This window comes from Phyllostomus hastatus, unplaced genomic scaffold (assembly GCF_019186645.2).
Source record: "Phyllostomus hastatus isolate PE091 unplaced genomic scaffold, TTU_PhHast_1.1 phas_contig_159, whole genome shotgun sequence".
Taxonomy (NCBI): Eukaryota; Metazoa; Chordata; class Mammalia; order Chiroptera; family Phyllostomidae; genus Phyllostomus; species Phyllostomus hastatus.
In genome coordinates, this window is record NW_025333640.1 from 15,219,787 (window position 1) to 15,247,783 (window position 27,997).

At 34.1% G+C, this 27,997-nt stretch overlaps 1 protein-coding gene across 2 annotated transcripts in view; it reads right to left on the bottom strand.

Annotated features, from left to right (window-relative positions):
• Positions 1–27,997, bottom strand: part of PDGFC (platelet derived growth factor C) — a 167,815-nt gene that overhangs the window by 69,319 nt on the left and 70,499 nt on the right. For both annotated transcript variants that reach the window (XM_045831758.1, XM_045831759.1), the window contains exon 3: positions 10,004–10,199. In XM_045831758.1, coding sequence (XP_045687714.1) covers positions 10,004–10,199 — 196 coding nt within the window. The remainder of the gene's footprint in view (positions 1–10,003; positions 10,200–27,997) is intronic.

A 27,997-nucleotide genomic window follows, 5' to 3' on the forward strand; every position in this document is an offset into this window, starting at 1 on the left:
GTTCCTAGGCCCCAAATTCAACATATACACAATGTCTTTATTTTGTTCACCACGATGGAAACTCTTAATTTGCCTGACACCCTTAGGAGTTTTCTTAGGCTTTCTCGATACCTTAGGACACAGCCTGCTAATGGATGCACAAAAAGAAACTGAGATAAAGCACAGATGCCCACAGACACAGTTCAAAGCTAGAGCGGCTTAAGGCTGCGGTGCTGAGTGTAGTTTCCAGGGAAGGAGCTTGGAGGTGTGCCACAGCTGCTTGGTTTGCATGCTGCCTCTATAACACTTGCTGAAAAACAGATGGTAAACACTATTTCTGCTTTTTGCCGTTTTCATGAAAGCAAAAATCCTCTTCAGATTTCTTTCACTTAGCAAAAACACGTACTAATGTAGATCTTTCATAAAAGCAAAGTGGGACAACACAGACTTTTAAGCAGTGACACAGCAGCTGGGGTACACCTGCGGTTACCCATCTGTAGTTACTCATTGCCCACCTCTGAGTGAGTATCTGTGAATACGCAGAGGTCTTGCCAATGGCTCTTAAGCCATGACATGCCTTATGTAAGCATCCATCATAACCAACATTCAGTTTCAACTAATCTGTAGGCCAGTCACAACTCCCATAAACACTTGCCTTAAAGCACTGCCATAAATTAATATGTGGGTCTCTTGATTTGACTTAATGAAATGTCAAATGGAAGTGAGGTCATTTTCATACCATTTTTCTTCAAATATTTTAATCCAGTAAAAGAACATTCTCCTTGATTTCTATGTGAAATCCTTTATTCTTTGTTTATTTATTTGTTTGTTTTTTCTCTATGTTTTACTGAATGATAATAGTTGTGTCTAGTTTCACAGAATCAGCCGACTGGGACTCAGCTATGCCAGTTTGCCTGCAGTGGACATGGAACAGGAGATGTATTTCATATCATATGCACGTTCACATGTATAAACAACACTGCCAAGGAAGCAGGCAAGGTGGTCCTTACTGGCCATTCTGTACCTTCACATGCGAACCAGATGTAATCACATATTTTAAGTTTAACTTGGAAGAGTTTTGTTAACTATATTAATTTAACCTTTGTTCATTACATAGCAAAACAATAATCCTTTTGTAAAATTTAGATTTTTTTTAGTCCCTTTGGCAAAAACCTTAGAGGAGCAATCAAATAATAACTAAAAACAATCTCACCATCACTTAGAAATAAACCCTAAGTCAGCATCTGCCTGCATTATAAATGCCACAGGAGGTAGCCTATTTAAAATAAAGATCAACTTCTTTAAAAGGTAGGCTGGTCCATAAAAAGAGCTAGAGTCTGAACAGAGTCCAGGTCTCCAAGATTCAGTGCCAGGTGAATTGAAGAAAGTGTATTATTTGAAAGCTCATATAGCAAAATACTATTAACATAACATTGGAGATATAACTGCATAAAACACTGAAGCTGATAAAAGAAAGACTGATGCAGAATTATTATAGTAACTGTAAAATTTGTACATTTATAAGTCCTTTATTATTAATTAGTGCTCTATTGCTTTTGCTTGTTTTTTTTTCTTTTTTGGTAAAATGGTATAAATAGATAACTAGCTAGCTAGTAGTATGGGTATTTCTTTAGTCCTAGAATTTGTTTCAATAATGGTGCCAACTGGACAATTTAAGGAAAAGATGTCATCACCACCCCAGGGAGAGCGAGGCAACAACTGAAAGTAAAGGTCTGACCCAAGAATGGCATCCCAGTATTCCCCAGATCCTCCAAAAGTACAAACTGTGAAACTCTTTTTGAATCAAAGTGGGAAAGTTATCTCTGGGCAATAACCAAACGAAAAGAAAGGCAAACAAGAGAGGGCAATATTGGAGGTCGAAGAGGGGAGAGTAAGATGCAAGAAAAAAGGTCAAGTGTTCATGAGAAGACAAACACTGGGTGAACCAGACATGAGTTTTGGGGGTTACAGGATACATTCTTTCTCTACTTGAAATGTGGATTTTGAACATTTCAAAACATAAAACCAAAACATCTCATTAGCCAAGGGCAGAGTCTCTTGATCTCAGATTTGGTCAGATCCCCACCCTTCATTTTAAGCCCTCTTGGGAAGATTTTCTTCTTCTTCTTCCTTTTTTTTTTATTTTTACATTACAAGAGAAATTGCTACAGAAGGCAAAGGATAACAAAAGCATAAATTATGCCATTGAGCTAACTCCACTCAAGAGTTGCTGAAAAGGGCACACTGGTAGAATCTTTAAAGAGAATTTTATTCTGTGCCCCAAAGTGCAGGTAGAAAAAAACCAGAAAGCGAATTTGAAACCTGCTTTTGAACACCGTTTGGTCCTTATCACAGATAGTGGAGATTGTTATTTTTCTACCATCAGCACCTCTTCCTCTTTCTGATGGAAAAATTAGCTTTGCTTTTAGGGACAATTTCTCCACCAATCACAATTCATTACTGGGCTTCACAATGGGCACATGACCCACTTCTTGACAAGAACAGTAACACAGAACCTAACCCGGATCCCTGGGGTAACTGGCCCAGGGGTGGATACTTAGTTCAAAACAGGCCAATTAAAACTCTTTCACGAACTTTCACAGGAAAAGTTCCTTTGTTCTTCAAAGACTGAAAGTGCTAAAATCTTGGCACTTCTGTGTCTTCCTCTGCCATTTTTATGAAAAGAGAAGGATCGAGGATGAAGTCAACCACAGGGAAGTACCTCTCTACACAGGTAGAGAAAAAGCAACAGATATTTGATGACATCATTCAAAACCTGGATAGAGACTACTTCTGAAAATTTTAGTAACGTAATCCAAAAATTTTCTTTTTAAGCTTGTTACAGTCAATGGCTAATTTTGAAGCTAAGAGTCTTAAAGTTACACTTTCTTGTACAAATCCCACCGTCTTTCAGTTTATGCCACTACCTATCAGGGAAATACTCTGTTAAGGCACAGCTGGAGCAGAACTGTGATAGTCCTAGACTTGGTCCAACATTGGGCTGTTTCATCTGTTCTTCTGAAAGCTCATGTAAACCCTGGCTAACCTTCAGAGAAAAGAGGAAGGTCATCTGTCACTTAACATTCTAAGTTATTCCTGGGGTAACTAACAGAAATATTTCTAATGTCAGAAACGTTGAACAACTGGTCATTTTATTTTTCCCATAATTTGTCCCTTGGGGCAAAAGAGAATATCACTTTGAAATAAAAAAATACAGGAATATCTATAGGTTTTCTTTGCACACACACGTGAGGCTGTTCACACAACCACCCATCCACCCCCACCACACACACAGAGTGTTAACAACGACATAGTAATGGTAAAAGGGCAATATGTTTTCTATAATTGGATGGATCACAAAATAATTAGGTAGGGAAAGTATGTCTAAAAAACACCTGTAAAATTTTGTTTTAGAAATAATAAAATTCCCCCAAATATTCCAACTGCCTTCAAACTCTCCTCCAACCTATCCTGCCTGCTTCTTTCAGCAGTTTCTTCCTAAAACTGTACGACCCAGTCTGTGACCCTGTTCTGCAGCAGCAAAACCCTTAGCCAGTTTTTCCTTGAAAGTGTTAGCTTCTGACAGCAGAGGAAAGGAATTCCAAATCAATCAGCTTAGTATCCAAAGTTCTTCACAATTTGACCCAATCCGCCAGTATAGCCGTACCCCTTACCACACCTCCGAGGCATTTCCTGCTCCAGAGAAAGCCGTTGTTTACAAATTATTCCCTGCTTACCCCACCTGTAGTCTAACTCTGTCTGGAGTGTTTATTCCTCTTTACTCCACCTATTATTTTATTTTAACTAATTTATACTGAGAATCCATTAGATAGTAGTTAGCTACTAAACTCTTACCTGTTCTTTGACACCTTAACACACATTGTAGTCCCATAGTTCCTGAATTATAACCAATCTTCCTATGCTTTAAGACTTACATCACTTGTAGTTATAACAGAGCACTGTAGCAGACACTACTGTTAACCTACACAGCTACAATGCACTCTCCCCTCCTTCCTGAAAATGGAAGTGATTTGTTTATGTAACCAACCTGCACGTGCTTCCATACAGATGGGGCCTTAAAAAGTTTGGGGGATAAATAATGAATTCCAAGGCCAATGTGGTTCTTCTCCTTGCCAGTGGTTGAGGTAATTATACCACAGAAAGTGGCTGTATCATCATCCATAACACCAGGTACACCTTCTTATTTGGTCTTACAGCAATTCCACAGTCTACCTTTAAAAGGTACTGATGCTTTTTGCTTAACTTATCTTTTTCTTGCCATCAGGAACAGGACCAAAATTCTGAATTAAAGTCTAACACCCACTTGCTTATTCTCAGGCCCAGTTCTGCAAATTCAGGCTGGGAATGAATATGTAAGGAAGAGGCTTCACGTGACAGCTTTGGTTCTCTCATGACCAAAATTTAATCACTCATGCCAATCAGCAACTGGTGGTACCTTTTCTTTCACTCAGTTCTTGGAAAATAAATTTTTATGATGCACTTGTGGGTCTCCAAGGTCATTATCAGCTGAGCAAACAATATTGTCTTCCTTTATTTCAGTTGTTTGGTCAAGCAACTAAGGAAGATTTGAAATAGTTTTCATAAAACAGTTGTTTCCTTATATCACCCACAGCCTACACTGGCATGGTAAAACCAATGTAAGACACTTATACTCTCTTTGAAAGCTTTATCCAGAAGGGGGTCCAACCTTTTGGCATCTCTGGGCCACATTGGAAGAAAAAGAGTTGTCTTGGGCTACACATTAAACACACACACACTAATGAAATCTGATAAGAAAAAAAAAGATTTTAAGTAAATTTACGATTTTGTGCTGGGCTATATTCACAGCCATCCTGGGCCACATGTGGCCTGTGAAACATGGGTTGGACACCCCTGCAAAGACAATGAATATTTGAATTTCTGAGGTCTGTTTGGCAGAGTAATTTTATCCATGCCCAATTCTCCAAAATAAATTATTAACAGTTATTTACAGACTGCTACTGACAAGATATACAGTTATGGCATGAGCTAGAAAATGGTCAACAAAGCTGTCTAAATATAATCAGTTACAGTAATAACTGAACTCTGTATTTACCATACCCTGGGATGGGTGGAATTTTATTTTATTTGCCTGTTTACTGGTCTGTCTGCCTCTCTCCCAGACTGAATTGCAGAAGGCCTGAGCCCTTTTCCCCTCCCTGCTGTCCACCCGTTACCTACCACAGTGCTCACGCAAAAGGAGAGCTTGTTGAGTGGAAGAGTGAAAAAATGAACAGATACCAGTGCCCCATTACTTCTCTTACAAACAGCAGGAAGAGAAGAAAATATCAAAACAATTTTCTGATTTAAAAAACTAATAATTTTTTCCCACTTTAAATTCTGCATAGCAAAATATATTTTTATTTCATTTAGCATATTTAACATTTCTATAAATTACTAATTTTCTTTTCTAGTTGTATTGGTTATACTAAACACAGTTGTTTTGTGAAGAAGGGGCATTGTTTTATTTTATTTTTATGTTTTTAAATATTTTATTTATATATTTTTAGAGACAAGGGAAGGGAAGGAGAAAGAAAGGGAGAGAAACATCAATGTGTGGTTGCTTCTGATGCACCCCCTGGGGAGAACCTGGCCCACAAGCCAGGCATGTGCCCTGACTGGGAATCAGTGACCCTTTCGTTTGCAGGCTCATGCTCAATCCACTGAGCCACACCAGCCAGGGACGAAGAGGCAATATTTTAAATTGCACAGATTGATTAATCCATCTTTTTGCAAATGCTGTCTCTTATGATCTTTCTTTTGGTAAAATATTATATATAATAAGTAGATTCTTTGCTTCAGAAGAGGAACAAATAAAAAAGAACTGAAAAACAGTTCCTCCACAAAAATGTGCCCTCCTAAGACACCAGATATCATTAACATCAGAAGTCTTAGGGTAGACACAATCAGGAAATAATAAACAAGATATAATTGTGTCAAGCAGAGGACTAGGACCCTAATAATACATTCATGCTTGACTTTTTCTACATTTACTTATTTGTTTACATGCACAAAAAAACAAAATAATATCCATTTCTCAGCTCTCCCACCAGAGAACAGAGACCTTCATAACACACACACATGCACCCCCAATTCATCTTTTCTCATCTAGTTCCACTCCACACTTTCCACCATATTGCCCACATATTTTATTATGTTTGGTTCTTTGTAATAATATCAACTTTCAATAGCATAAACATGAAACTCATTTTATCTTTTTCTATATAAAAGGCAATTTCAGAAGAGCATTAGGGCTTTGGGAAAAAGTCAAACCTCAGATAAGATGTTTTAAAGGTACAACTAAAAAAATCATCCAGGAATTTTAGATTCTTTATGTTTCAGACTTGAGAAAATATTATAATGAGGAAGATTAAATTATTAAAAGAACTTTAAGGGATAGGAAGGAATATTTGTAGTTTATTTTCATAGCACTGTCATGGAGAAGAGTCGATTTTACCATTTTTTAGCATGAACTTAAGAGTACCAAGCCTTGTCAGGGTAAAACTTTATCTTGCTTTAACAATGGCCTACATTCAAACCACATGGTGGACAAATTTAGGCAGAAAACTCCCCTGGTACATTGCAACTACAATTGCTGGATAAATGATTAAAAGGAAACCATTGTTTTTAATGCTATTAAATTGTCAGGGAAATAAGAGGAAGTTTTTGAAGAGCAATTAAGCACAAGAAACCAAGACTTCAGTGGAGTGGGTGTGCTCTGGAGTCCTGGGGTACCTGCTGAACCCTGGTGCACAAGAGCGGGTGTTTACCGGGCCATGGGCCATGGTGGTGCAGAGGAAGCCTGGGGCTGGATCTAGCCCTGCCCCTTCCCTCCCACCCCAGCTACTCACATCTTCCTCTGTGGAATGGGCCACTTGGTGGGAGGCTACATGGCTATGTCAGCAGTTACTCTGATGCCTAACTTCTCAACAGCCATAAGATAGTGGAATTGTATCCTCACACTATTGAGAAAAAATAAAACACAACCTAAAATTTTCTATCCTGACTAACTTCTTTCTGAGAATAAAGGTGAAATAAAGGAATTTTCTAATAAATAAGAACTGAGTATTTACTACCAACAGGCTTTCACCTGAGAGACTTTTAAAAACTATACTTCAGGAAGAAATGGTTAACATAAAAAGTAGACACATGGGTAGAGTTATTGAGTACATAAAAATAACTAACAATGTCTAGTGAGGTTAAAAAACATAAAACTAAAATCTGCAGTGACTGCCCTTTATACACTAATAAGAAGCAGGGTTAAGTGTAGTGAGAACCAAACCAGCTTGGCCAACAAGGCAAATCCACCTACCGGTGATCTCATCATAGTAACACGACATGACTATTTTATGGCCGTCATTATTGCCCCAGCGATAACTTGATTGTTCATTACAAGAACTTCCCAGAATAACCACTAACCCCTTCAACTCGAAGTATCAGCAGTTCACTATCTAACGTTGCTGAAGTCCTTGCCCGAAATTCCTTGCCTCGTTTCCACCCACTCTAAACTATTAAATCCCAATCCTTGCCCATTCTTAATCAAGGCTCCACAATAAAAGATCCATTTTTGGATTTGCTTCTTCCTCCCCAGACTCTATGAGAGCTGTCAGGGTGGTCTTCTCTGTCACAAAGGAAAGCAATAAACCCAGCTTTGTCTTATCAATGCCGTGTGGTGGTACCTTAGGAGCTAGTATTCCACAGTAGTTAAAATGACCTCAGGTACTTTTATATTTTGGGAAGGAGTTAAACATTGATTAGCTTTAGCTATTAAGTTAAATATGCATTTCTAAGATAACCATTAGAAACAGACTATTTATATAATGGTAAGCCATACATCAAGGTAAGAAAATGTTCCAAGCTATCTGCACCAACATGAACTAACTTTAAAAAACAGTGTGTTATTTAGTTTGCTTGTTTTGAAATGCATATCAAGTCACAAGAATAAACACTCAGTGTTATACCATTGATGCATATATATGTGTATATATATATATATATTTTAAACAGGCAAAAAATAATTGACTTTTTATAGGGCAGTGCATTGGGAAATATGTACGCATGCTACAATTATAGAGAAAATCAGGAGACAATGTAAAAACAACTTGACAATGATTAAATTTGCAGAAGTAAGAGGATATAATCAGGAAATAAATAAGAGAAGGGACTTCAGAACTATTGAGTGATTTTTCTTTAGTTTAGTCTCATAATGAGTGAGTTGAGTCACAACCTAGGTTAGACATACTAAATGATAGTTTAATTTTTATTATTTAACTATTAACATACATTATATACATACACACATAACTATGTACATACACAAACATATAATACTAATCACATACACAACCCACTGGGTGTGCGTATCATGTAGCCCTCTTAGCATTGATCTGTGGAAATTGGAACTAGAGAAAGAGGCACAAGAAAGTGTTAATACTCAGGCTACTGCTATTGTTATAATATGGCCCTTTGTCTCCAACCCAAGAGTCTCCTGTCTTCTATCAGCATCCATGAAATTGTAGTAGGCTAACTTGCTACTTTGCAAGTAGGACAGAATCTTAAACCTTTCACAAATTTTGGCACCATTATGAAATCCTATATATGAAGGGAAACAAGAGGTACAGTACGCTTGTATAGCAATGTGAAAAACTATCCAATATAGATGGTAGGGAAAATAGTTTTAGCATAAAATATGAATGATATCTAGGACAGCTGTTTCACCTCCCTGTGTCTCTATACATAGCTAGGACAGCTTCTGTTCTCAAAGTCTAAGATTATAGATGTACGAAAATATAACATGAAATGCGTAGTTGCAGAATGAAGAAATGTGAAGAAAATCTAACCGTGTAAATGTTAAAGATACAAATTTTGATGACAGCAAGCACAAAGTTTATTTCATCTGTATTGAAATATTTATCTGTAATCTACCATGAAATGAAAATTCTCTTTTAACTTGTATATCAAAGAAAAAATAAAGAACCCCACAAAGAAGCTCAAGTAAAATATTTTTATGATATACAAATGCCACTGAAGTGAAAAATCTTCAATAAGACCACCCAACCTTGAAAAGTGTATTCACATAGGATTTAAAGAGTAATATTTGTATGACATACAGTAGGTGGTCTTTTGCGTGGATGAAATACTCCAGCTGACTTTGGTTCATGAATGCTTCTAGGAGAATAATGATAAATTTCTACCAGTCAAAACATAATGTTAGCCTAAATTTCTAATTTGCTTTCAGAATTGTATTTTTTTTGTGTGTGTGATGAAATATTTGAACCAAATAGGACTAAGAGGTCCTGTGTGTGTGTATCCATATGTGTACTTATGAATACTGGATACTATGGGTAATATATACCCATAGATGCTGATTTTTCTTTTAATAGCTTATTGTTTATTTTATTGATTTAGCTATAGGGAGCTCAAATGTAAAATTTTTAGCACTAATGGTAACATGTATTTTAGTACAACTGCATTCCTTTAGTTGGCTTTTTATTCTCTACTCCTTATTTTTTAAAAGATTTTATTTATTTATTTTTAGAGAAAAGGGAAAGGGAGAGAGGGAGAGAAACATCAGTATGTGGTTGCCTCTCACAAACCCAGCTGGGGATCTGGTCCACACCTCAGGCATGTGCCCTGACAGGGAATCGAACTAGCAACCCCTTGGTTTGCAGGCCAGCATTCAATCCACTGAACCACACTACCCAGGCTCTATTCCTTATTTTAAATAGTTTTACTCTATATGTATATTTTACCATAAATTACCTTAAATTATTTTTAAAAGTACATAGAAACTAATGACTGCATATATATGTATGTATCTTGGGATTTTAAATGAAACATGGCTTAAGTAAGGTTGTAAATTTCTTGGATCACCAGAAAAAACATAACAGAACAAAAGATGGCATTTAAAATTACCAAAATGAAGCAACTTGAAAGACTATAACAGTTGCTACAATCTGTTGGTATTCCAAGTAGGATAACTTACTTGCATATGTCATCTTCTGGTTCTTCAAGCCCAAATCTTTCATCAAATGTAAGTTGTATCCATACATTTTCCTCTACTGCTACTAATCTCCATACCAAGACCATATTTCTTGGATAAGTATGAGGAAACTTTGGGCTGTGAATACTTCCGTTAGTAGACACAGTGATAAGTCTCTCATGCTGGGGATCTTGTACTCCTAAAACAAAAACATAGGCATAAACTTGTATTTAGAAAAGACATTTCAAGAAGTATAGGTTTCAAAATGCTTTTTAATCACCCACTTTTTACCCCTCAAAAGTATTAGATATGCATTATACAATATAAATTAAGTACCATTCTTTTCAGAATTTGCCCAGAAAAAAAGATTATTTAACATTATTGAATAAAAACCTGAGTTTATATTTATTCTTCAAAGAAATTAGTCTTTTAAAAACAAATTACTAAAACTTCAAACATCCAATTCATTTGGATTACTAAAATCACAATAAAGTTAACACTGCCATCTCCAAGACCTTATCAAATGGGAGACATATCAGAACAAAAGGAAACTTGATATTACACTAGTTTTAAAAGTACAAATTATGACTGACATCTCTGATCGTGATTAGGTTAGATAACTTTCAGTTCATCAAACCCTAGATTCTCTCTCTGAGCCTAATGTAATAAAGTTCACCCCTAAAAGAAGCTGGGTGCCTCCTAAAGTCAGAGAAATCCAAATTGTGCGAGAGATTCAAAAGGAGGGACATTCTTTGTTGCTGGCTCTGAGTGCGGAGGAGGCCACGTGCCAAGGGATGTGGGAAGCCTCCAGGAGCCAAAGGCTGTCTAAGGCTGACAGCTAGCAAGGAAATGGGACCTCACTCCTCAAACCTCAAGGAACCTGAAGGAACTTGGAAGCAAACTCTTCTGAACAGCCTCCAGAAAGAATGGAGTCTGGCTGACATCTTGATTTCAGCCACGTAAATCTCTGAGCAAGAACCTAGTCACACAGTGCCCAGATTTCTGACCTATGGAGCTAAGAGTAAATAAAGTGCAATTTAAACTGTTAATTTATGGTGACTTCTGGCATAACCACTAGAAAACAAATACGTCTTTTTGGGGGCACAAAGCTGTTTGGATGGCAAGTCATTTCTTTTCGCCCGAATTCTTTAGCAGCCATTACAATAATAGCAGCAACTTTTTCATTCAGTATTTGTTTTAGTGAAAATACATCACTGCACCCTGATAAAGTGTAATTTAAGAATTTTACTCTAAGAAATTGCTTGAACTTAAAAGACAATATCAAGGGTTATGTATTGGAAAGGTCATGTTATTAAGGTTAAAGAATAACTTTTTAATAGTTAAAATACCTCAAATAATTTTTATTTATGGTTCTTAAAGCAGTTTTTAAGTCCCTTAAACAGCTATTTCAACAGTTTTGTAATTATTATTTTATATTTTGTAACGCAATTAGGAAGACAAGGTAAATACAAATATAATATCCTTTGAATATATCCAGGGCACATTATAGGGAATACCATCATATTAGTAAAATATGCTTTAAGTGCCTAAATTTGTTCCTAAACTTGTCCTCAGTAGTCAGGAACCCCCACAGAAATATGCTCCCTCTTACTGGATGATATCGATTCTGCTGTTGTCTATATTAACATACATGAAATGATAAATAACTCTTTATGCCCATAATTTAGTACCAGTATATCTCCTAAGAAGACAGAGAATCTATCAATTAGATAATTTTTTGCTATAGTAACATGTTAGTAAGAAATAATAATTTACTATTAAATAAAATTAATAAATTGTGTGTTTTTAGAGGTTTCTTTTAAAAACAAGGTATTTCCTCATAAATTTTCATCCAATAACCTACATACCTCAGAAGGTGTTTATAGCAGTAGCTTATCTCAAGGGTCCTTCTTATTTTACAACTAATATTTTCAGTAAATCCAATCAGATTTACTAAAATTTAACATATGCCCTATTTTTATCTCAAAACAAATGCTTTATAATCCCAAATCACTCTTTATAAACATGCCAATGTATACTTTTTCATATACAATCTAGAAAACAAAATAGCTATTAAAAGATCTGAATTCTATTTTTATATCTTCAATCAAAAACCTCATATAATGTAGATACTGAAATTGTTTATTTATATCTTTTTTTACTTATAATTCACAAATCCATTAAACTAAAACGAAATATAATTTATAGACTGGAAATCTAGGCCTTATTTCTGGTAAAAGAATTATAAACTTTGCTCTAGTTACTGTCAGTTTGTTCTTTAATTCAATGTTTCTGGTTATATTTTGCTTGCTTGTTTGTTTTGTTGATTAGGTTCCACTTATATGAGTAACCAGAGGGGAGGGGAGACAGGGATAATGGGGGAAAAAAGGGGAGGCTGCATCAAGGCACGTGTATGAAGGACACATGGACAAAGTTAAAGTGGGTAGGTTCAAGGGTCGGAGGTGGGGATAGGTGGGGTAAGGGGTAGGTTGGGTGAAAATAGAGACAGCTGTACTTGAACAACAATAAACAAGAATTTACAGGGGAAATAAAACCTATGTCTAATTAAAAAAAATTGTAAATTTTCTAAGCTAAACTGTTGATCCCAAAAATTGATCTCAAATGCAGTGAGGTTGCCACCAAACACATATGATTTGCATGACTGTCAAAGTTTTATGGAAATCTCAAACTAACCCCATAATCAAAAAGAAAAAATAAAGCAACAAACATTAAGTTCTACCAAATTAAGACTCTGCATTTATATAGCTCAGTTGCTTTTAAAAATAATCTTTCCAAATATACAATTTACTGGTATTTTATGGATGAGCTTAAGTTTGTAACTATTTTAATGAATGTCTACTTTTTCTATATCCATTGAACAGTACACACAAAGAAAGTACCAATGAAATAAAATTGTTTGTAGTCAAGTCACTAAAATACTTACAACATCCTAAGCAAGAATAAATTATTCATCATAGATGAGTTTAGCATGAAAATGAAAATGTGTACAAACACTAAATTTTTTAAATGATAAATATAGACTCATATTATGCTGCACAATCCCTCTTGAGGTAGAAGTATCAAAAAGTAAAATTAAACAAAGATAGAAAAGAAAAGGAAAGAAGGGATGTTAATGATGCAAATACTATAACATTGTTGATTACGTATATACACATACAACTGTATAGAGTCATTGTATATTCATATGTATTCAATAAGTTGAGGATTAAAATAAAAATAATTTCCTAATGTTTGCCATGCTGTTAGCCCTTTAAAGATAACGGTATTAGAGATAAAAGAGGGGAGGAATAAGAGGATCATAAAAAGAGATAAAATAATAATAATAATTGAAAATTCTATGCTATTAAAAAGATAACACTAAAAAAGAGCTTTCTGGATAATATATATAAAACTCATAAAGAAAGATAAGCCATCCACTTTCTTCTCCAATGTCTTAAGTTGATTTCTGAAGGAAAGACCTCTAATACTAGGAATTAGGCACAAAGAAATGAGTCTCCAATCTTGGTTGAGTTTTAGAGTGCTGAAGAATTCTGGTTGCTGTTTCACACAGGCGAGACTGTGGTGACATGTCTCACATAAACTGGTAGACTTCACAGATGTTCTGTGCAAGTTCTGATCTGTTAACTTCCAAATATATGTTAATTTCAAATTGTGTCTAAAAAAGTATTTCCCTAAGTCAGTTACATCTATTTTCAAATCCTTACTTGACAAATAACACATACTCACTAGTTTTATTTTTGCTTTGATCTGCTCTCTGCTTTTTCTCCTGTGGTAATCCTTCTTTATCCTCATCTTGCTACTTTGTTTATGATAGCTATTTCTATTTCCACTCTCATTAACTCTCAACGAAGAAATCACACTTTTAGCAATAGTTAAAATCATACGGCCTATGCATGTAAAAGCTAGTTTAGTTCTACTATGATTGGCACCGTTCTGCCCAGGAAATCCAGAGTAACCTCATCATAATTTTCTTTGATTCTGTAAGGAGAAGATATACCTGAGCTTCACACGGCACACAAATATCTCTACATAAATCCCATATGATATAGAAGTGCCCCATTTTCATGTTCAGTATTTTAAATTCTGACTATTAATGCAAAAATCTAATATATTAGATAGAAAATTCAGATGCCATCATCTCAGTGTACTATTTACCATACCTTTAAAACACTAGAAACATGAAACAAAGATAATCAACAAAGTTAGTATTTACCTCAAACTATTTACAAATTACATGAATAAATGTTCATTAAGAAAAAAATAAGAGGTTGCTACAGAAAGTAAACCATAAAACAATATATTTAAGATGTGCTTAATTGAGGTTCTGGAATTTATCCTAAAAATAATCACTTTATTCCTCTAAGGAAATGAATACTCAAAAATCATATATGGAGAATCTACTATGCTTCACACACTGTTCCAGGTGTTGGGACATCAAAAACAAAACAAAGCCTTGTCCTCTTAATATGACAACTTGTGGGACTTTAACTGAGCAACATTACTCGACTAAGTATACTAATAAACTAATATTCAACTATAAAAACCCACTTCAGATGTTACTTAGTTTACATGTCATTCCAAATTCCTGTGTACATCCTTTAGCACTGCATATTTTAATCATAATGTATGGGTTGATCTTTCTTTCTTTTCTATCACATTATAAATTCCCGGAAAACAAAACTATTTTTATTGAAGTCCACAACCAGTATCTAGCATTGTGCTCAGCACATGGCACTACTTCATACACAGCGAGAGTAAAGAAATTTGATATCCCAAAACATTTTAAAATTTCAGCCTTCAGTCGTAAATTTCCAGAGACTATCCATACAAAAAGATTTGACAATTTATACAAGGGGGGACCCCCTCACAAAAGGAATTATCTACTGGAGAGTGAGACCCTTGTAGTACAGGCTTCTCCTGCTAGGTGAGTGTTCTAGGAACCCATCTGTACCAGCTGTCATTGTTCTGAGAGGCTGGCTTTGGCTTCAGTAAATTTTTTTTGAAGACTCAACGCATTTGCCCATTCATGATGGGTAATTGACAAGTGCACCTGTCCATACCATGTTGAGTGTTCAGCAGTTTTTTACCAAAAACAGCATGACTCCTGTGACCCCCCCACCCCACTCCTTATTCACCCAATTTTGCTCTGAGTGACTTCTTTGTGTTTCCCCAATTGAAAAAAGTCCTCAAAGGGAAATGTTTTGCTGATATGGAGGAGGTGAGACAAAAAACAGCAGAAACAACAAGGCATCAAAATCAGTAAGTTCAAATTAAGTCCCTTAATTTGTATTTGATATCTTACTTGAAATTCATCTATTCTAATTTACAAGTATTTTCAGCTTAAAGTGATAGGTATTAAGAGTACTTATTAATAAAATTTTCAATTTTCTTAATATGCTTGCTTATTTTTTTAAAATAGAACATGTTCTATTTTTTGAGAATGCCAAATCATAGTTATTATTTTATCTTAAGTATTAAAAATATATTAATTGGTGATAAAACTTGTTATTTTAGTCCAGACATTTAATATTATTTGTATTTTATAAATTAGAGATAGTCACAAACTACTCTGAAGTTAAATGAAGTGATAATTGTATAAATTAACCACTTCAATAATTATAAATCAGTATATGTGAAGGAGAAACTTTGTGCATCACATTCTAATTTAAATACAATGAGGGAAAAAAGTTATTATCAGGTATAAAGTTTTTCTGAAGTCAGAGAATAGGAGATTGGTATGCAAAATAATGCAAAACTGGTCATATATACAAGGATTCCATTTTCACAAAGATCAAATTGATTAAGCAAGAAACTGCTGTTTAGACAGTGATCCTAAATTTCTGATTTTGAATTTCTAATTTCTAAATAAATTTCTGATTTAAATCAGCCTTCTAAAGGTTAATTTTAAAAAGAGAAAAAAAGGGTAACTTTGTGAACATAAAAAAATGCCATTCTTTACCTGAGACTGTCTTTAACAAAGGTTAGAATTTATTTATGTTTTTGTTATCTACTGAGAAGTATAAGAATTTAGCCATTAGCCTCCTATCAATAAGCAATGAGAAGAAAAAGGAACTGTGTTCAGGAAGTTCAAAGTAAATCTTCTTCCATATGCAATGAAAGAAAATAAGTACAGTGAGCATCTTCCCCCCATCACTCATCACCACTGTGGAACAGCCACTGAACAAAGAAAGGCAGGAATGACCCTGTGCAGAAGTATGCTTGGAAACTCAACATAAGTCCATCTCCCTCACTGCATGACTGGCTCTAACAGACCAATCAGAGTGAATCCAATGTTGGGATTCCCCCAATAGTTGGGAATTAGACCATTCTGTGTGCAGAAGTAAGGTCTAGAACTACTGTAGCCACTAAGCCACCATAATAGAATCCAGCCTGGTGCAAAAGTCAGTGCATAGAAGTAGGCAGATACACAGTAATATTGAAGAAAGAAACTACATCCCAGCTCAGACTGCACAATAAATTCATCCAATTTCTGGCCTTCTCAGGTACATGACTAAATAAATCACATTTACTATATTTAAGTCAATAAGAGTTAAGTTTTTTTTTAATACACACCACCAAAATCATTTACATAATGAACATGTTTGGGTTTGCCTGGGGTGGCCTTCATTTAGACATGTTAGCTGGTGTAATTGTTACTAGTGTTCCCTTTCATGCTCTAAAATACCTGAATTGGCATCATAAAGGATACAGCAAATAAGATCTATCAAAATGTTTTGGTATTGAAGCATGAGATACATTAATGGTAAAGATTTGACTGCATGATATTTTAGCTTTAAAGTATTGGTAAAAGTTACCTATTGTTGTTTTATACAACAAGACATAACATTTTAAGTGGAGGCTCAAGTATGGAAAACAGAATGGCAATAATCTTACCTATTTTGCTATAGGATAAATGACCAAGTATATTAAATACAGAATCGTCTTAAAGCCTTTATCACACACAAATTAGTAATGAATATAATTGCATACACACAATTACACATACTACTATAGTGAAACATGTTTAGACAATGCTATTATTTTTTATTCTGTGTTAAATTGTGCATTATTTTAGGTACCGCAAAAAAAAAAAACCAGAATATGGAACAGAAATAAATTAGAAATAATTCACATTACAAAGAAAACATTCGAACATTCACTATTGATTCCATTTTCAATATTTATTCAGTTCTTTTGTTAAATTAAAACTATTATTCAATGTAGAAAGCTTACATAAAATAATGAAAGCTCTGAAATATTTTAAGTAACAAAATATATTTGTATGTAATATTATGATGATAAACTGGCTAATGTCATTAAGTACAAATTTACAATATGTAGCTTTTAATCAAATGATTAAGCTTATTTAAGAGAAAATAAGTTTAGTAAAGAATGTCATCTGTTTGGAGACTCAACATCTGTCCATTTTTTTATCTGCACAGGACATATAACTTATTTAAGTTGGAATTTACTAGCAATTTCAAATATGGATAGTGGCTACCTATTTCTTTGTGGGCACATATTATCTAGATACAGTACTGACATTTTAATAGAAAGATGTTTAAAATTCATCCAGGAAAATAATAATGAAAGGGTAATGAATACAAACCTATTTCAGAGAAAAATACAAATGAGACCACTAGTGTATGCCTTCAATGAATATTTAAAATATGCTTAATTTTTCTCTTAGGTTAACCTCTGAAATAGATAAAATAAATAATTCTTAAGGTACAATGAAACAGAAATACATTTATTTCAGTCTTATATATTCAGCAATCATAAGTGCTGAAAAATGACTTTACTGCCTCCTACTTATATTTAACATTTTATGTTCAAAGGTGAATTTATGTATAATGAGCATATGAAATTCTTATGAATAATATTCAAAGATAGGAAAAATAATTTATTTAGTCAGTTCCATTCAAATTATGTTCTCCTAGCTTATGTTTTAAATGTCATTAAATATTGTACATAAGTGATAAAGTATTTGCATTTCCATAAGCAATACCTGAGTTTTATAAGTTATTTTTGTAGCAAAATCCTTGGTTTCAGCAATAAATCCACATAATGGAATCAAGAACACATGAAGCTCAATTATACGGGGACATGATTGGCCTTATAGGCTTGATTTAATATAAACATGCTTAGGAATGTTCTAACCATTCTAGCCTGCTGGAAACCACCATGTTCCCTCCCCAAACTCTGAGCTCAAAAACTCTTGTCAATCTTAACATAATGTTAAAATATGAATAAAATAAAATATGAGGCTTTTAAGAGACATGAAAGCCATAAAGTACTAATATAATAAAATTTTGGTGGGAAAATTGTTTAAATTTTATTTCTGAAAACAATATATTTTTAATAATGAGAATACTTAATCATGCCAAGCTGTTTCATCTCAGCTTACATTATTTTGCTATATAGGTGGTCTATCATAAAACAGTAAATAAGCATCAACAAGAAGATGGTAAGTATACTTTATTCTGGAATTGGTTTGAATACATCCATGAGCAGAATTCTTTAGCGAAAGCTAGCTTTAAGACAACAGTTTTAAAAATTAAACCAGAGATCCAGAGACAAGAGTCCGAAAAGAGAGGCTGAAACAGGATGGAACAGATTCAAGAAGATGCGTACTTTTATTCAAATAAGAAATGAACTGAACTTTACAAAGTCCACCAGAAATTTATTGTCTAATACCTCATTGTCACTAGTTGCTTCAATGTTTTTCAATGATATTCAAAAATACCTACTTCACTATCTTCTAATCTTAGAGAAGACTTTGAAGCTGTGTCTGTGAGATTGGACTTGTCTGATACCACACGATTTGAGAATCCTCTGTTACGGCATTTGCACTGTTTATGTGAGTGTAATCTCCCAGTCAGCAAATGCACCAGCTGCATTTGTGACCTCCTAGCAAGTGAACAGACCTGTTTGAACAGAGCATTTCCTTGAAAATTCTTGCTCATGAAATCCAATTTTGATGTTGAAAACTCTCACCTATGTTTCCTATAAACCCACCCATTTTTCTTCTTGAAAGAAATAGAATGCTGTCTCCCAAAATGGAACAAAGATAAGAAAACAAATGGCAAAGAGGTGAGAAGGAGCAGGAGAAAACTGAAAGGAAAAGGTACCAATTAAGCTTACAAGTTAAACTTAATTGCAGTAAGTGTAACAATACTAATTATCTTGAAAAATCATCACTACTCTTATTCTCAAGTTGAAGCATGGCTTTTTAAAGAAAAAATATGCATTAGCATAAGTATCAAAAACAACTACACTAATATTTTAAACTATATTATTTGAACTTACAGTGATTTATGCACAATACCCTAAACCTTCCAAATATTTATTTTATAGCAGTTATCAGACTTCAAAATTTGCTTGAAATGTTATATTCTTATTAAGAGGCAACCAAAATAAAAGATTTGTAGTGGGAGACATATACAAAAAAACACCCCAAAACCCTGATATCAATATGTATTGACATTACTCATTAATTAACAAGAAACTTTTATTCATTACTCTATGCCAAGAGAAAATATTTATAAATGAAGAATGGAAAAACAGGCTAAGAAACACTAGAATAATCCATTACACTTTAAGAACCATACTTCTCCTCTCTTTACACCATAAATCAAAATAATATGCCAGGGGAAATTGCCTGAACATATCAGAGAATACAAAAATGAAACTAGAGATATTTCAGTACATACACTGTAGTTTGAAGATCATTAGGAATTAAAAATAGCACTGAGGTGTTGTAGCATCTAAATAGAAAATTAGAAGCACAAGGAGAGAAAAGACTCACATGGTGAAAGGAAAGCATTTGAGTCTACACTTGTTCGCGTTGAAGAATCGGGTAAGACCATTATACCACCTAACAAATTCTCATCTCTCATATGGTTCATGATATCAACCTTAAGTACGTGAAATTACATTAGAGTGTATGTTAAGAAAAGTTTAAAAATTCAGAGTAAATAAAAATATATGTTTTGCTTACCTTTTAAATGTTCTTTCTCCTCTTTTCTATGCCAGTCCAGATGCTTGGGTATAGTTCCTCCCTGCCAGTAGATGGAGATAGTAAAATTGAGTCTTTTGATGACCTCAAATCCTAATCTAGGTGGTTCAGAATCTTCAATTTCAGATTTTGGAAGTAAAAAAAAATTTGAATGATTGAAAATACACATAATGCTTGTAAAAAATGATTATCTGAGTCAAATAAACTTTTATTCATGGTCATTGATACCAATTATTAAGAAAGAAGGTCTTGGCTGGCATAGAAAAAAATAAAAGAAAGAGCATTATTTTGTAGGATATATTCCCTTGACTCTTCAGTCTTCCCAGATTTCAACAAATATATATTGAGTATCTACTCAATTTATTTATATGTAGGTTACTGGCTAGATGCTTTCATCTAATTATCTAGTTAATTTTCTTAACAACCCCGTGAAGTAGTAATTGTTATCCCCAAACATCCTGTTCCAGAATCTATATTTTTAAAAGTTCCATATGGTGAGCTGACACTTGCTTGCCAAGTTTTTGTAGTCCTCCTGGTGTTCAGTTAATGGCTTCTCAAATTTAGGGAGAATTCATTTCTTCTTCCTACTGATAAAGAGACCTTGAAGTTGTTGGAAACTCATATTGGTAAAAGCTGGTTTTGTTTAATTTTATTTCAAACAGCTATCCAAAAAGAAACTCAAAAGACTAAGGGGAAGCCATTCTACAGAGATTAACTAGATTATCGGAAATAAAATGGGGTTCAGGAGTAACAACATCACATAGAATTGTTTCTTTGAGAAATTACACACTTGAGGTCAAATTCATTGGAATCAGCATTTAAATTTGTGATTACTTATAACAGTTTATAAAATAATGAAACTATTTTCTAAAGCTAAGAGAAGGACTTATAAGTACCTCTTGAAAACAATTAGAAAGCAAACACTAAGAACATTCAAGACTGAAGAAGGCGGTATTATTGTGTCAGGACAGGAGACATAAATCATGATGGTCCCCAGAAAATTTGGACACATGGTTACCCTAATGACAAATGACAAGGTTTATCTTCAACCCAGATTTTCTGAGTCTAAATCCTATTCTCTTTCTACCACATCAAGAGACTCCAGGAAGTCTTCTAACCTGGATATGTGTGATTAATTCTTAAGTGCATGTGTTCGTGTCAGCATCTTTATTCAACTTGGCCCAGTGAGTAGAACGTTTTCTCTCTTTTCATAAATGTGGTAACAGTGATTACTCTTAAAGGAATTTATTTCAAGATAGGTTAAAACAACAACAGCAGGTGTGTTGCTTTTGCAAATACTACAAAAACAACAGTCCTAATAACTTTTTCGATTTAACTGCATTTTAATAGCCTATTTGTCAGGTGTTTCTAATACTACCATTGAAGCAGCAGACATTTTTACCAATTACTACACATTTGCTGGGTTCTGGCTCCATTCACTACTTGGAATAATAGGGTTGACATTAATTCCACTTTTAGTTATAAACATTCTTCCAGAATTTGGTACTCCTTAAAAATGATAAATTCCATATTAATTTAGAGAAGGTAAGGGATCTTTTCAAATGTGTTCAATGATTAGGATTTACAGATATGGAAAAATTATAAAACTACTATAAGTAAAAACTGCCTATCCTTCACAATATATGCAAGGCCCAGATACATTCATTTATTTACTTGATTAGTTAGTCTTTAAAATTCCTGTGTGTAATGTAATTAACAAACTCTGAAAGATCATGTATTCTGCCTAAGTTTTTGTTTTGTTTTGCTCTCATTGTTTGCTTTTTATTATTGTATTCCCCAAAGCACGACACAGAACATTACCCATAATAGACAGTAAATAATTGACTGGCAAAACTGCCTGGGAATAAAGTACACATTTCACCACAAACATTACAAAGAAAACTTAGTAGATAAAAAGGATGACATGTAGGTTGATTCCTAGCCTATGATTGCTTTCTGAAGATCAATGGCTTAAAAATTGACCAAAATCCCTCACATTATATACAAAAAATATCAGCAAACTATTGCCATGCCATCAAATATGTTTCTATGAAATTAAATTATGTTCAGTTCATGTTTGCAATTACTTCACCATGATCTTCAAGAAATCAAAAGTCAGGGATGGCAGTTCCTCAAATAATGCCATTCCATTCAACGTCATTTCACTGTGATGCTGATAAGGAAAAAAAAAAATAGATTCCTAGCTGTGGCCACTGTCTGTGTGGTATTTGCAAACTTATTTTAGTTAGCCTTCTGTTTTAATTATTCTGTGCCAGGTGGGAGGTATGGAAGGTAATATTCAGAACTGATTAAAAGTATTGTAGATGGTGGAATCCGACAATAAATCATTACGATAAAGAACGTGCTGGTAGGATGATCTGGACAGAAGAATTATAACAATGTAGGAAGTTTCTGAGACCAAAACAAACCTTCACATGATTTGCTAAATAGTGTCTGTAATCCTTTGTCCTTTTATAATTGCTCCAATTATAAAACTAGGCTTCTTTAGAATTCCTCAAGTGTGTTAAACTTCTGAACCTAGTATTTAGAAGCAAGAGCTTTTTTTTTTTGAGCCTTTTAAATCGATGGCTTGAGAAAGTTTTGAGAATCTGGTGAAAGGTATGGAAGCTCAAACCAGAAAATTATATATCTAAATACATGCTCATAGTTTTCACACAATAGCATGCAATTGTGGATTATTCACCCAGCCCACAGAAACTGTCTATGAACCATTTTATCTATAAAACCACGGGGAAGAACAATTCCTCCAAAAATAACTTGTCCATTACAAAGCAAAGCAAACAAGGAGTTCTCATTCTGTGATCAGTGAGTCTACAGGGCCATTTTGGTAAAATAACATTAGAGTAAAACAGTAACCAATTTAGCAATCAGGAATTTAAAAAGAAGTGTATTCTGAAAGACTGACTTGAAATTTGGAGGTGAAATACATATATAATCAAGTATATATGCATTGTATATATATAAAGTAACATAACAGATGTAGCATTATTTTTACATAAAATAATAATATTTCACATAATTCCAACGCAATTCTCTAAAAGTAGTTCAATATTTTCTGGGGGAAAATGTATCTAACATGTGCAATTTAGAACAATCTAAGAATTCTTTACAGTTGCTAAAAAAAGTCTTTTCCTGGGAAAATTTTAAAGATTATAAAAAAATGTATATGCAATGAAGCATAGCAGATAATTCAATTGCACTCCCATAGTTCCACAAGGATTGACTTATCTTAAGAGATTTTAAGTGTGATGTTTGAGCACCAGTAGTGGGCTAGAAACTACTAGGCACTCCCATGAACAACCTTACATCAATAGTGAGGAAGGCTGAGTCATCACCACTGCACTAAGGAAAAAACATCTAACTATATTAAGACATCATGAATAGAGAGAACAAAGGAGTAATAACAACGTAAGCCCCACCAAACCGCAGGCATGGATTGATAACAGGGCTGCTCCCTTCCTGAGGGTGCCTAGGAGCTGCAGGGCGTGTATTTTGAAATGGGCAGTGGTTCTCTGGAGCCTCGTAGATGAGTCAGCAGACAATACATCTAATTTGATTCTAGTTCTTTGGTGATTGAATTGACAGTGATTCATTTTCAGAAGATACTTAGGGCAACATTAAAAATTTCCCTCTTTTTTCTTCCCCACAGCAAAACACCCCTTTTGATAAGGTGGAGAAGCAGTAGTAACACAAAGATTGCATATGTTGTTATTTTTTTGCTCTTAAAGAATTGTTATAACAATATAATTAAAATCTTTTCCCCAACTTTGTACTTCATGAAAGAAATTTGAAAACTCTTAAAAAGGTATGTTCAATTTATAAAATTGAGTATACTTTATATAACTGTAACACTAAATTCTCCCACGAGTAAACATGATATTCCTCTGTTCAGTTCTTTATATTGTATGCATTTGTTTTCTTTTTGAGGCTATTTAAACAACTCCAAAAATAGCTACTAATAAAGGAATAAGCATAAACCTTCCCATGACAATCAATTAGCAATGTCAATCCCACAGGGCCACTGTCAACTGGAAAATGCCAATGTCAGATTTATGACAACATTCCAAAGCCAAATTCAAGGGTCAGAAATAAAAACTCCTGCACAGTGGAAAAATAACGACTGCTATATCCTTCAAAAATGTCAAATGTTAACATTTTCTAAATTTTGTTTCCCTCACCCATCACCAAAAAAACACATTTTTGGGCACTAATCTACTTTAAGTCACATTCATAGCCTTTAGCTGTTCTCCACCTACTATTTCAGTAATGTTTTAATTACCTTTCCAAAGATCTTGCACACAGTTTTAGATGAATTAAAAGGTTACCCATTTTGCACATCATTTTAAGTTTTCTTTAGCACACGTGACCCTTCAATAACACAGGTTTAAACTGTGGGTTTGCTTATATGTGGATTTTTTCCAATAAGAATATAGTCAGCTCTATTTACCCTGGATTGTGCATCCGCAGACTCAAACAACCACGAGTGGAAAACAGTATTTTTCATCCACAGCTGGGAATCCACAGATAGGGGAGACCAACTGTTTTCGTTGCTCTACCCCATTTTTACAAAGCCCTTGAGCATTCAGGATTTTGGTATCTGAGGTACCAATCCCCCACAGATAACAAGGGACGATAGTAGCTAAGATGAGGATGGTCAAAAGTTATATGTGGATGTTTGAATGTGCCAACCTTGAATCCCAGCATTATTCAAGGGTCATCTGTACTTAGAACTCCCTCAAATCATCCTCCATAACATACATCAGTATTATTGCCCTTATCTCTGTTCTCAAGTGGGGATTTTTGTCTGTATTGTTCATTCTGCACCCCCCCCCCACAACTGCATTGCCCACATAAGTTGTGTGATGTGTATTTGTTGAATTAGTAAATTAATGTTTCTCTAATGATAAGCTTTAACTGTAATTATATAATAGTCAAACTATCTTAACTGCTTTATGATTTCGTAATCCTGTTATCCATGAAGAAGCAGAACTGGATCATAGCAGAGCCAGTAATAAATTAGGAGCATCTACTAAACAAAAATGGCTGACTTCTCCATTTCAGTCTCTATCTACTTCCTCTTCCCTTCCCTTTTTTTATACATTAATTACACTTTAACAAGTCTTTTCCCCCTCTTATTTTACCTTAATTAAATTATATTTTCCTCTCCTCCCAATTCCTACCTATTTAACTTGCTCAAAGGAATTTCATTAGAACTAAAGTTTGAAGAGTTTTCAAGACAGGCAATATTTCATAGTGTTATAAAACCACAAAGCTAAAGTGAACTCAAAGAAGGTTTTTGTCTTAAGTCTTAATTAAAAAGATGAGCACATGACATATTACTATCTTCTACTTTTAAGACAGTTTCCTGTCAAGTATTCTATCTCTATGAAATTAACTCTTCTCCATAATCTTCCTGGAGAAGAGGTTATCCCTGTCGTATTTAAAAGGCTTTCATCCCTTTCACCTATAAATAAATCGATATTACAAAATTGTTTCCACAAAGCTTATGAATTCACACTTATTAAAAAAAAGAAACGTGGAATGAGTACTTCAAAAGACAGTTCAATCCCAATGGAGCTGATACCTAAACACCATGAAAATAAAGAAAACTTTTTAATGTAGATCATTTCCTAAGAGTGACTAAGTAAATTTCTCACCAGTATATATTAACACAGCATTCCAAAATTCCACCCAACTTTAATATATCTGATTTGAACATTATATCTTGCTCTAGTATATGATAAGAGAGTTTTTTTAATTAAAAAAAACTGTACAAAAGAAATGGTAAAGATGAAAAAATATCAGAAAATGTTGAATGCTGATTTATTTGAAATACTAAAAACAAATGTGAAGGGAAAATCCTATAGGTAAACAGAACAATTATTCCCAGGCAGGAGCTTTTTTGTCTATAGCGTATGGTGCAAAGAAAATCATTGTGGGAAGGAAAAGGCCCTAATCCTGGGGGCTCCTTCCTGCTAACTGCTGTTTGTAGTAGCAGCTGTAACTTCTCTTAAGTAGATGCCAACACAGTGGTTTTAATCAGCTTATGATGGCAAGTGCGCAAGAACTCCTTGCAAACATTAGCACTAAAACAAGAGACAAACGGCAGGAACTGGAACAATCCAGGCAATGTGCAGATGAACTTTCCTAAAAAAGGATTGGGTTTAGAAATATTTTCCAGGCAAAGACTGGAAATCAAGAAAACAAACCCCAATCATAAGGACCCAGTGAGTCTAACCAAAAAGTTACTGTGTCATTCTAAGTTTTTGTTCATAAATTTAACTGGAGATAAGTGATAGCACAGCTATAATCATAAATTAAAACCCATGAAGAAATTGACTCTTTTAATGAGCCATACATAAGAGACTTCATCTGTTAGTATTTTATCTCAGCTATTTAAAGCTTTCCATCATTTTTGCTCAATAGGTACAAATTTATGTTTTTGTATATGAACCAAATATAATGTGCTTGAAATATTAAATTCAAATGCAAATGAGTTCAGACAGGGTCCAGGAAGTAATTTATTAAGTAGAATAAAGTGCTTAGGATATACTGCTTAAGTACTTTAGACATGAGCTTAAATGAAAACTACTTTAAAAATATTATCCAAATTTAATGGGCTCTGGATTATTTATAAATTATAGGCTAGTGTGTTACATATAAGTATTATTATAAGTAACATTAGAATCCTTAATGTATCTTATACACAAAAAGATATCAACCAGATATGTGGATTTCACCCCTATAATTTTGTACCATACTACTGCCTATTATAAAACTCTGACGGCTACATGTTAAATAATTATTCTAATAAATCCACACATTTTGGGGTTCTCAAGAATTCCAAGTCACACTTTAAAGGAAAAGACTGATACATTAAAGAAAAAACAATATAAAATCTAATGTAAGATCACAAAAATAGACCTCTTAAGAAAAACCACACATGAGATCACTAAAACACTAATTTATCACTATAGATGAAAGATAATAGTTTTGCTCACTCTGGTTATAACTGGACCACTTTAACCCAAGTCACAGCTACTGTCATTTCACTGTGCTTATTTTATATATCATAATATGATAATATACTGAAATTTATGTGCACATAGATATATAAATGTATATGTATACATACATATCACTAAACTCAAATGAAAAACAATAAGGTACAGGTGTGAATTTGGGGGTCACCAGAGCAATGACTTTATGGCTAGGAAAAAATGCAGATAAGACTAGATCTCCTACACCAAACAACTGATAAAGGATTTGCTTTTTGCAGCATGTACGTTAGCAAACATTATTGTCGGAGGGATCACTCCAATGCACTCCAATCGGAATACCCTGTTGACACGAGGCTTTGAAGGACTGGCCAGAGTCTGAGTTCTTGCACAAAGGCCCCTGGACCAATGATCTCATCTTGTCTGAGATGCGCCAGAGACACATCTGTCACACCACACATTTTGTAAGTTAACTTCTAGGCCTTCACTGTTTTTCATTGAAGTATATGTTTAAGTTTTATCTCCTATACTACACAGAGAATTACTTAAGGCCACACAATGTTATGTTTCCCTTTTCAACATTCCATGTTAATGCTACTGAATATAGAATTTCAAATGATCTGAACTTTGATAAGAGGCTCTCTGCACACAATAAGCATTTAATACATATATATTTTAGGACTGCTATGAATTAAAAACTCATCTATAGTCAGTCTTTTTAGAAAGAAAACTTACACTGAAAGTGTGATATATATGTATATGCATCTATGTATACATATATACAGCTAAATGCATAGTAAAATTTACAAATCACACTAAAACACTGACTGTTGATTACAATCCCCCTCCCAGACTTGTTTTTTTTCCAACTCCTTCTTGCCTACCAACAGTAGGAGCTCACCAGGGTCAAGGTAGGAAGGACCATTTGGTTACTGCACT